Source organism: Haliotis rubra, unplaced genomic scaffold (genome assembly GCF_003918875.1).
Source record: "Haliotis rubra isolate DU_JTF1 unplaced genomic scaffold, ASM391887v1 Scf589, whole genome shotgun sequence".
NCBI classification, from domain to species: Eukaryota; Metazoa; Mollusca; class Gastropoda; order Lepetellida; family Haliotidae; genus Haliotis; species Haliotis rubra.
In genome coordinates this window covers 109,074-121,326 of record NW_025767289.1, presented here as the reverse complement: position 1 = coordinate 121,326, position 12,253 = coordinate 109,074, and the positions used below count along the sequence as shown (strand labels likewise).

Sequence of the window (12,253 nt, the reverse complement as noted above, 5' to 3'; positions counted from 1 at the left end):
ACCAATGCTCTGACTTCGTGTGGGTTGGAGGCTCTAGGAGGTTCTAGTCCTGCAGCTTTATTTTATAGGCTCTCAATATAACGGCTCTCATCCAGAACGATATGGTCGTTCTTGAGACTTCTGCTGAAGTCTCTGTTGAAAATGGGATGAACAGGTGCTTGAAGTTTTGTCTCCTTGTCTCAGTCTTTTGAAGGTATATCTTCAAGGCTCTGACCGGACACAAGGATAAGTCCTCTATATCCTGTGGACCGAGGATTGTAAACAGCGCTGGTACGTGGAACTGTCTATCTGGTTGACCAGGTAGCTGGTTCTTGGCAATAAAGTCCCATCTAATTCCTAGATGAACTGCATTATGTTGCCCTCTGTCAAATGTGGTTCGACCAACGTCCAGTGCATGTATCTCCGATATGCGAGCTGCTGTGGCTAATGCAAGCAGGAACAGTGTCTTCTGTGTTAGCAGCTCGAGTGTAATCTAATCTAGTGGTTCGTAGGCATCACTGGTAAGATGACGCAGAATTACATTTAGATCCCAGGCTGGAACTCTGAATTCCTTTGCTGGTCCTCCAGCTTAAAAGATCTCAGCAGAGCAAGTAATTCTGGTACTTTCGTCAACTTGATGCCTATTTACATAGTAATCACTGTACTGATTGCAGCGAGGTACAGTAGAACACGGATATAACGAACTCCAAGGGACCACGAAATTTAGTTCGCTATATCCGGTGTTCGTTATTCACATTTGACCGCCATCTTGGATTGTAGAGATGTAGAGACACGTATAGGCTGAGGCTACACATATTTATTCTTGTACATGTACATTGACATAACATTAAAATTCTGAATTTATCATTCACCGACATTAATGTTAAACACGTTAATGACCATCGAACAATGTTGATTCGCCGCCAACAAGGTTGACGTATACCGCTAAGTGGCTGAGCTGACACTGAGCTGACACTGAGTGAGTTCGCTAATCACGTCGTTAGTTGGGCTTGGGGTTAGTAAATCAGTTCGCTATAGCCGTTAATTCGCTACTCACGAGTTCGTTATTCGCGTATAATTTTAATGATATTATAAAGGACTGTTGACGGGACTTTTAAATTTGTTCGCTATATCCGTTTGTACGCTATATCCGTGTTCGTTATATCCGTGTTCTACTGTATGTAGATAGTGTCGAACCCTTCAGATGTCTGGTCTGTCTAAGATGACACAGATATTCCGCCACTTGAGGATGAGTGGCTATCATTGCTGTGAAGTCTTTCCGCCTTGCATAAGTCTCAAACTTCAGCCATTTGTCATCATATAGGTTACGAGTCGATCTGCGTAACGCTAGCGTTACTGCTTTGGCTGCACTGGCGGAGTATGCTCTTTTCTTCAAGCATGTTTTGATACGGTCCACTCGTGTAACTGAACTGGAACACTGTTGGGTTTCCGTGGACTTGCTTGGTGTGCGGATGTATTAGTAGGTTCGGCCAATCTGGTAATTTGATTACTGGGTTTCCGAGATCTTCTATTAGGTCTGGGAACCATGCTCTCGCTGGTCAGTAGGGCGCGACCAAAGTCAGTTGTAGCGTCCGAGTCTTGAACAGTACTTTTGGCAGTAGTATCGGGGGTGGAAAAGCGTAGCCGTTTACTCCTTCCCACGACATGCTCAGTGCATCTGTTGCCCAAGCTTGAGGATCTGGAACTGGTGAGACAAACGTGTCTAGTTGTATGTTGAACCTCGTGGCAAACAGGTCTATGCAAGGGATCCTATCTCCCTTATGTTCCGAAACGCTTCTGGATGGAGCATCCATTCCGTAGGTGACGGGTGTAGTGGTCTTGAGACAGCGTCTGCCAGTACGTTCTTGGCTCCGGGTATGTTACACTCCTTTATCCAGACGTTTGCTTCCTGTGTTATCTGGAACAACTGGAATGTGAGCTGCAATAGGCTTGGAGATCTTGTGGTTCCTTGTCGGTTTATGGAGAATGCTACTGTAGAGTTGTCCGTTTGTATCATCAACATTTTGTTGTTCAGCAAGCTCGACCATAGTTGTAAGGCGTTGATAACTGCTTTCATCTCTAGCAGATTGATGTGCAGTTTCTGTTCTATTTTGGATCACTTTCCCGACGCCACTTCATCGTTGAGATGCGCACCCATCCTTGCATCGTGTTGAAGGCCGGCTCTTGTAATAGGTCCCTTCGCAAACGTCCGACCTGTGTGTCCACCACAGTAGATGTCTCCTGAGGTTTTCCGGCAGCAAGATAGGGTTGACGATGTCTAAATGTTTTATCAGGAATCATTGCAGCGGTCTTAGTTGTAACCTTCCTGTGCGCATCAAGTCCTGCGCCGAGGTTAACAGACCGAGTAGCACTTGCCATGTTCGTACTGTTAACGGAGAGATGACTGCTTGTTGAATCATGGCTTATATCTTGACCCAATTATCTTCTGGGATCACAATTCAATCCTGTATTGTGATAATTCTTATTCCCAGCAATTGAAGATCTTGATTGATTCTAACTCCAATTTCCATCAGGTTCACTAGCCATCCTAGTTGCGTAAGCAAATTAATTGAGAAGTTCATCTGCTCTCTGAGTTGATTGGCACTTTGAAGAACCTGTATGCCGTCCTCCGGATAACCGGCACTGAGTAGATCTCGATGTTGTGAATAGGTGCCGATAGGCTTGGTTATTCGTATGAATAATCATTGAGCCTATGATATTCCAAACGATAGGACGTTCCATTGGAAGTGCTAACCTCTGATTGTATTGATGATACATCATTCTTCCCCTTAAATACGCAGGCGATCTGTGTTGACATTAAAGCTTTGTCTATTTATAGCAAGGCTGGCTCCCGTGTAGCATCGCAGGGGACAGGTACTCTATCAGCGACAACTTCCAAAATAAACATAGTTTATCCTGCTGTCAAGGCTAGACATCTATTAGATTTCAATGATGATAACAGGCCGTAGTTGTATACTGTTTCCAAGGCTGCCGATGAAGTATTCCCCCCCGTACCACGGGTTTGTTTACAATGAGAAAACATGCTGGAGCCTGCTCTGTCAGTGGGAGGCGTTGTCTGACGTGGACCAATCAGCTTCAAGCATGACGTCACCAGTGTTGTAGCCAGTTGGCCTCCATAAAATCTGTGAGTAAGAGCGCGTGTAATCCTACGCCGCTCATATAAGTCTCCTGACTAAGGGTTGCTCCAAGTGTAAATCTTGTTTAGTGATATGAATCACTTATTCCGAGCATGACGAAGGTGGCTGTCGAGACGTATGGCTGTATGGATCTAGTTGATAGGATATAATTCCTAATCCCCAAGCTGAGTGATGGGTGTTAATACAATCATCTATACGTCCGTTCAAGTATACTTGAAGGCGATGTTAACCTTAAGCCCTTTCCAAAGGTCGTCTTAAGGTTCTCCAGTACTTGAGATATCGGCTTCATAAGTGATATCATATTGTAGTCGAAGTCATCAGCGTATATGCAGTACGTCTCTGTTGGGTTGGAGAGAGTGAGTGAACGACAATATCCGCAGGCCATCTGCTACCCGGTATAAGACCTCATCCGTTTTCATCATTGCTTCGTTAATTCAGCCGTATGGTAATACAGTCGACGTCAACATCCTGCCTGTTGATGTAAGAGTTCGTTAACCGTAGGGTTCGCGAACCCTGTAGATGTCTAAGTTGCTGTTATCTGCCTGTAGATCTGAGAGTTCTCGAACCTTGTAGATGTCTGTAGGCTTCTCAAAGCTGTGCGTAGGTTAGAATGTACCTTGGATAAAGGTTCAATCGGAGGGATTGTAACGGAGTCAAAGTCATCGTTACGCATTATATAAGTGTAGACTTCATCTTTATCCTTAGAAGGAGACTCCAAGTTCAACCTGTTAGCAATCCATGCTGTAATTTCTGAGTCTGGGAAGACGAAGTCCGTATGCAAGTCCGAAGTCTCCTGATTATGAGAGCTATGTCTGCGAACCTGTTTCCCTTCTCGAACCCTCATCCTCTCTTCGCGAACCTGTATCTGAGGATTCCTCCCTATGCGAACGTCTGTGCGAGATAAAGGTCTCGACCTAGAGCGGCTAGGGAGCAGGATCCTTCGATGTTCGCGAACGCTGAAGGTTCGCGAACGTAGATTGAAGAGTATGTGCGTCATCTCTTCTATCCTCCAAGATGACAGAGTCGTCCGACTGTGGGGACCTTCGCGAACGTAGCCTTGAGGTGTAGATCTAATAGGGAGTAGATTCGCGCAGGCCTGTGGGTTTGCGCATGGTGTCGGTAGATGAGAGGCTTTTCCTAGCCTTCGATTCCTCCTGGAATCTACATTCCATCATGGCCATCATCTCTGCATAGGTTGAGGCTGCTGCGGTGTAGAAGCGTTCGTGAACACTGATGGGTTATGTGCCTCAACTTCAATCCGAGAAGTAAGAGGTAGTATGTCGAACAGCTGTCCTGCTGTGACTGTAGTAGAGGACGATCTCGTAGTAGTAGAGGTCGACTGAGTCGCTGATCTCATAGATACTTCAGGTAGAAGTATTGGGGTTTCGTCAAAAACGTCTAGCTTTGCCCTCTGATCTGGTAACCGTAGACTTCTTCTGCGCAGTAGAAGAGGATGACATCTTTTTCTTAGTCTGAGATGGCGTCGACTGAGATGTAGACGATCTCTTCTTGACCCCCTTACCAGCAGACTGGCCCTGTAACGTACTAAACATAGCACCAGTATTATGAACATCGGCAGTAGCAAACAACATACGGTTTGGAGGCTGATCTGCAGTTTTATCAATCGTGACTTGAGATGACTTTCTCACCTGATCCATGGCACGTCTATAATTATAAGACAAATATTGATTAAATTGTAGATTAGATAAATCAATACAATGAGTACAGCGCAAGCTGGAGGAACATGGATTTATGCATGAAGGACAATGGGGGTGAGGATCAGCCACGGATAACCTGCAAACACTGCAAGATTTCATGAAATGTAAACAAAGTTACATAACAATGAAAACACAACTCAATTGTAATTAATTTTTACAAATACTACATAAGTAATTATAGTCAAATCCATATACATCATAATTTTGAAGAATAGGATCTAAATATAAAAGGATCTAATGCCGTATACGGGACTCCAGTGCTCGCCCAACCATCCGCTTGGGCGAAAAGGGAGAGAGTGACAAATAAGGCACGTCACATGACTGGTTTGCGCGGGAAAGGGCAAAGGGAGGTAACTCGTGGGTGAGTGTATTTATACGTCCGCTTCGGGAACTTCAAGGGATTCAAGTGTTCCACTACCATTCGAAGAGGAAAGGGAGATAAGCGAAAGATCATGAGTCAGGATAAGGAAAAATATAGGAAACTTAAAAACAAACATCACTAGACATGATAATTCAATTGTCATTTCTGTTATGCTATCTGTTATTTAACTAAGCCAGAAATAGCTATCAGCTGTGCACACGTTTTGCTCCAATCTAATGGTGATTCAGTTAAAAATGATCTGAAAATATAACTTCAAAGAATTTCCATTCCTTTATTAGAATAATTTATATCTTAATCCTCTCAATGCTACTGTTGAACTCATTCGACAGGAGAGCAGCATAATGACATCCCCGAACAAAACTTGCAATAATTATTCAACAAGTCGGATTTACCGGTACGTGTCATTTGAATTATGCATGGAATGCATTCATTCTCAGATTTCTAAATATATAATCTTGTTAACTTTAGGCACATTACGTCAGGCGGTACCCAGTCTAATATTTTCTTCATAATGAAATTATTTTTTATAATTTGATCAATATTTTTGTTCTTTGGTGAAGAGAAAACACAGAAGTTTCCCATTTTCTAAAAAATAGTAACTTTTGGTTTATATAATTATAAACAAAAACAATCTCAATGTTACATCACTGATTGGATGAACAGAAACGATCATGGCAACAGTGTAGTAAACAAACAACTCCACATGCATAGTGAAAAGAAAAGGGGGAGAGCGAGGGAAAGAGAAAAGGAGGTGCCTTTTGATATTTGCAGGATTTTTGGCATTTACTTAGTCTCAAAAGGGAGGGGTGTGTTTCGTTTCCGGAGCACAACTTGAAAACCTTTCAATATCTTTCTACAGGACTTTTGGCAGACATATCAAACAGATCTTGAACTGGTGCCATTTGCTGTTTACAGATTTTTGTCATTTTTATTATTCATGATTTCCATGGAAACGATTTGGATGTATAAAAATCAAGTTGGACTTTAAGTAACTGTCAGATGATTTGTTCTTTCAAATATGTGGGGGCCAAGGGGATATGTCATCTCCTGATGACTCTTGTTTTAGTATGAGTTTTCTGACATCATACGTTTTCTAATGGCAGTGTTTACTCGCGCTATAACGTTGTGTGTTGCATTACAGCAAACACTGTAAGTACTCGGCTGATGGCATGTCTTTTATAAGTTTGTATGATGTTCCGCTGTTCGTGTGATTAATCAAGAAAACTCCAAATGTTTCTAAATCTTCTTTGAGTGGCATTTTAGAAGTTGGGAAGTAAAATATATATAAACTTTATGAATAACAACTTCTTTTAGTGGTGAGTGCAACATTTCGATACAGATTCTTAAGATTGCGATTTGCACTGAATTTCGCTAGTTCACAACATGATTAACCTGAACTCACCAGTGGATTTGTTGATATGCTATTCATGATGACGTGAAGATGTGTGATTGTTGGTGAACTTTTTTTTATGGGAGCCACAGATCCCCCTCCCCCATTTAACCAAAACTGAAGCATTTGCAAACGGCACTATTGCAAGGGATGACTGTATACATAAATGCTAACTAAACACACAGCAATTATTTTCTCAGAGATGGTGGCAGGATCTTCAGCTTTTGGTACTGGGAATAAGTGCTGCAGGATTTCACTTTGCCCTTTCACTGATCCTGTACTCACATGACCCAACCACACTTTTACAGGAGAACCTATGCTTCATGGTTGAGTATCTGTACGGTTGTTCATACATATGGAGCAGTGGAACTTTAAGTTGTACTGCATAACAACTAGATAACTTGATAATGACAAAAAATATACCTGTCAAGTCACTGAACATAGACCTGTAGTGACTTGTGTAGGATGGGAACTTCAAGTCATAGTCAGTAACAACTAAATCCCAGACTTCCCATAGAATATTGCCATTAAATGACACACGGGAAACATCTCGACAACACTCAGTGGTGATTTGTCTGTCACATCTGTTATCTGCCACATCTGTGTGTTTCGATAACAATGGGCATGCCAATCAATTATGTAAGAGTAGCCCTAATTTCATGGACTAACTTACAATATTAAACATACATAGACAAATCTTAAAAAAAGAGTATTGATAAAAGTGTTGTAAAGTGTAATAAAGAACTTACCTTAAAAGAATACTCTAATTTGACAAGAAATGGAAAATCTATGGCATTCAATATTTTCTTCTCATTTAATGTGTGCTCCACTTGTTTTAATTTGACAACCTGCAAATGAAAATGAACAGTCATCATAGATTTAATGATAGTTATTATAGCATTGACAAATAACACAGTATCTCATCAAAAATAGCTGACCAGGTACATTCAGAGTGAGCTAAATGTCAGTTGGTGTGACTCCTTCAGCACCAAGTAAGGCTGCTTATTGGAGAAATTGTAACATATTTTTACATTTTTCATAGATAAAGCCTGGATGAAATTTTCATTTGCCCCATTTTTCAGATCACTTGTCTGCTAGTCCTGTTTTGATTCACTCATGTTTTCAGTGAGTCAAAACACCTTCCTTCATGAATTCAATTCGTTATTTGTGGTCAATAGAATGGAATATTTACAGAACTAGTCTGATTTTTATCCACTTGAGATGGCAAAATGAAATACATACAAGCCATACAGTGGCATAACTTGATTCAGTTTGCCATGGTCCCTTAAAGTACTGTCATTAGGCTAAAGGCAGCATTGTTACTATGTGTTACATTTTTGCCTTACTAAAAAACCCCAAATATTGATGAAATGTTTCAACGTAAACAAATACATATAAAATTTATCAACTTAAAAAGTATTAGTAAATAAATAAATATTTATAGTTACCTTAAACATTTGTGAAACATTGTTGTGTCTCATTGTGTATTCATTGCAGCAATATTGACTGCCAAAACTTTTGATCAAAATGCTATTGTCAATCAACAAGCTGTTTAAGGGTAGTATGAGTTTTATAAATATGAATGTTGCCTCAGTGATAGTGATAAAGCAGATTCGCCCTCTTGAGCAATTTCAGGTGTCTCACTGAGAGGACTGTTTTTCAATATTGTTAAAATTAAAATGGAAAACTGATATTTCAATGCTCACATTGGTACATCAGCACTTGTTAATAAACACAATCATTGTCACTATGGTGACATCATCCCATGCCGCAAATTATCAAGTCAAACTTAAAAAGTAATGAAAGTGATTTTGCTCTGTAGCTGTTCAAGGACACAAAATATTTCCAAGACTCGCTTTCACCTCGACATGAATGTCATGGTGAATGAAATATGCAAAAATAGCAATAAAGAAATTGCTTATAAAAAACATTCAATAGATGTCTTGAAAGTCTATGAAGAAAATCCAGTGAACTGTTCTTCAGGTATCTTGCTGACAATCTTAACATGCAGGTCGTGACCCTGAAAATTAAGTGAAGGTCACCAAAATCAACAGGGTTCTGCGCCTTCCCTAGATAAAGCTTGGTGTCAAATATGAAGAAAATCCAGTGAATGGTTCTTGTGGTGTCTTGCTGACAGGCTTAACATGCAGGTTAACATGCTGAAATTTTCAAAGTGTCGCTATGACCTTGAATATTACGTGAAGGTCACCAAAATAGACTGGGCCCTGCGTCTTCCCTTGATGAAGCTTGGTGTTGAATATGAAGAAAAGCCAGTGAACTGTTCTTGAGATATATTTCGCTGACACGGGTGAAATATTAAAAGCTTGCTTGTGACCTTGAAATGAAGGTCAAGGTCACCAAAGCTAACTGGGCCCTGATGTGCGACCAAGGCCGACAACTGCAGCTGAACTCTCTCAGGCGTATCACTGAGTATGGGCGCATGTTCCTATGGCCTTCATCAACCGTCTCAGTGAACTGTTCTTGAGATATCTCACTGACACGGGTGAAATGTTAAAAGTTTGCTTGTGACCTTGAAATGAAGGTCAGGGTCACCAAAGCTAACTGGGGCCTGATGTGCGACCAAGGCCGACAACTGCAGCTGAACTCTCTCAGGCGTATCACCGAGTATGGGTGTATGTTCCTATGGCCTTCATCAACCGTCTCATCCACTCCATGTACAGCCGATGCAATGCTGTTGTCAACGCTCAAGGAGGCCATACACGTTATTGACTTTATGATCGGACTGTCGCGCCACCTGTCGTCATTTTGACTTATCATTATCTGAAATTTGTCTTTAAGTATTGATTATCAAACATGTCAATTTTGAAATCTTTCCGACAATTATGTTATTTACATGTGTTTGAATTAAACTGATTACCAATTTCAAAAAAGGGAGTGGCGTTTATTTTGCGGTTCAGTATATTACATACCAAATTTGAGTGTCATGATAATCACTGGTTATTGCTGTGACAAGTCAAAACTGTCAAAATGGGCGTTCCATGTTCTACATCAATCACTTAACTACAATACTGTATTCGTGAATAATTATTCGTATTCATTACCCAATATTTTTCCTTATCCTGACTCATGCTTAATTGCTCGTCTTCTTCTTCTTGCGAACTATAGTGGAACACTTGAATCCCCTTTTGAAGCTCCCTTCAAAAAAGTGGACGTAAAATCACTCACCCCAGTTGCCTCCCTTGAAACCTTCTTTGGCGCGAAAAGGTCACATGATCGGCCATGCTTGTTCACTCTCTCCGTTATTTTAGGCCCTGACACTTGGATTTGCAGGGAAATCCAGAGTGCCATGAGGGGAGGTTGGGAGGACTAACCTCATGAGTCAGGATATGTATAAAATATCAATTTTTTGTCAGAAAATTACATATTTTTCCTTATCCTGACTCATGCTTAATTGCTTGTAGAATCCGACGGAAACGGTGGTGAGTCAAGCCACTCTGGATTCTCTGCTGATTTACGTCCTTATACCCCTTTGGGAACTTCTAATGGCATTTGTCCTTTCTTCCAGCTTCCTCTGATGAATGTGGGGGACCACAGCTTGTCAGATTTATCCTGGAAATCTTCTCCTGATATTTTGTGTGGATTTTATACGACTACATCTCTTGATGCATGCATCAAGTGGAGAAGTGACCCTACTTCGTTTACAAGTAAGTCCTTACAAGTACCGGGTCTATCACTCATGCTAGCCTGTCCTAGACGTGCGCATGGACTCTAAAACCGTACTCTGTTGAGTATTGGCTTTTACAAGTCAGGTGACAAAAGGGTGAGATTTATCTCAGCGCCTTTGAGGTACCGTCAATTGTTGTGCTACAACAAGCGGCCCAAACTGGTGTATGTCGGAGACGTCCTCTGTAGCCATGTCTCTGAGGTAGTGGTTGGCAAACACCGTCTCCGACCTCCAGAAGCAACCCTCCATTATTGTTGATATGGAGCAGTTTCCGTGCAGAGCTAGCATGGATGCCAGTGCTCTGACTTCATGAGGATTGGAGGCTCGTGGAGGATCAAGTCCTGCTGCTTTATAGGCTCTCAATATGACGTCTCTCATCCATATTGATATGGTTGTACGTGAGACTTCTGTAGGTGTCTCCGTAGATAGAGGGATGAAAAGGCTCTTGAATTTTCGTTTCCTCAATTTAGACCTCTGTAGATATATTTTCAATGCTCTGACTGGACATAAGGATCGGTCTTGCGTATTCTGTGGTCCTAATATCGACGAAAGTGCTGGGATATGGAATTGTCTGTCTGGTTGACCGGGCAGTTGATTCTTTGCTATAAAATCCCATCTTAGTCCCACATGCACTGTGTCACGATGCGTGTCAAATCTTGTTCGTTCGAAGTCTAATGCATGAATTTCTGACATCCTTGCCGCTGTAGGTAAGGCTACGAGGAACAGTGTTTTATGAGTTAATTTCTCATATGATGTCCTTTCTAGTGGTTCGTAATCTTCGCTGGTAAGATGTTGTAGAACCACGTTGAGATCCTAAGCGGGCGCCTTGAATTTTCTTTGTTGGTCTTCCAACTTGAATGAGCGTAGTAGTGCCAGTATCTCTGGTACTTTTGTCAGTTTTATACCTGTCTTCATCGTGATAACTGAGCTCAAGGCCGCTAGGTATGTTGAGAATGTAGATCCCTTCAATCGTTTTGTCTGTCTAAGATGACAAAGGTATTCCGCCACTTGAGGATGTGTTGCTTCTATTGCAGTGAAGCCTTTATTCCGAGCGTATTTCTCAAAACTTTGCCACTTGTCATCATACAAGTTACGGGTTGATCTGCGTAAGGCTAAAGTTACTGCTTTGGCCGCTCTGGTGGAATATCCTCTTTCCCTCAAGCACGTCGTGATACGCTCCATGCGTGTAGTTGAAATATAGTTGGGTTTCTGTGTGCTTGCTTGGTGTGTGGATGAATCAGTAGATTTGGTCACTTTGGAAGTTGTAGGATTGGACTTCCTATATCTTGTATGAGGTTGGGGAACCACTCTCTCGTTGGCCAGTAAGGCGCCACCAAAATCAGTTGTAACTTGTTTGTCATTTTGGTTTTCTGTAATACCTTTGGTATTAGTGCCGTTGTAGGGAACGCGTACGCGTTTAGTCCTTCCCACGATATGCTCAAGGTGTCCGTTGCCAATGCTTGAGGATCTGGGACCGGAGAGATGAATGTTGGAAGTTGTTTGTTGAACTTGGTTGCGAACAAATCTACCAGTGGGGATCCTATTGTCCGAATGATGTCCTTGAATACCTCTGGGTGTAGCATCCATTCCGTCGGTGACGCATTCATAGGATGGGATAGGGCGTCTGCTATCACATTTCTGGCTCCGGGAATGTGTGACGCTTTTATGTCGATGTTCAGGTTGTCTACTATGCTGAATAGTTGGAAGCTGAGGTCCAACATGCTTCTTGACCTTGTTGACCCTTGTTTGTTGATGTAGAACGCCACTGTGGAGTTGTCCGTATGGATGATCAGTTGAGCGTTCCTTAGTATGCTGGACCAGTGTAGTAAGGCGTTTAGAACTGCTTTCAACTCTAGCATGTTGATGTGTAGCTTCTGCTCCTGATTCGACCACTTTCCTGATGCCACTTTGTTGTTTAAGTGAGCCCCCCATCCTTGGTGG

The 12,253-nt window shown here is 41.8% G+C and overlaps 1 protein-coding gene across 7 annotated transcripts in view; it reads right to left on the bottom strand.

Moving 5' to 3' along the window:
* The window catches only part of LOC124254967 (cAMP-dependent protein kinase catalytic subunit beta), a 107,733-nt gene that overhangs the window by 24,216 nt on the left and 71,264 nt on the right, over positions 1-12,253 (bottom strand). For all 7 annotated transcript variants that reach the window (XM_046688812.1, XM_046688808.1, XM_046688807.1 and 4 more), the window contains exon 4: positions 7,377-7,475. In XM_046688812.1, coding sequence (XP_046544768.1) covers positions 7,377-7,475 — 99 coding nt within the window. The remainder of the gene's footprint in view (positions 1-7,376; positions 7,476-12,253) is intronic.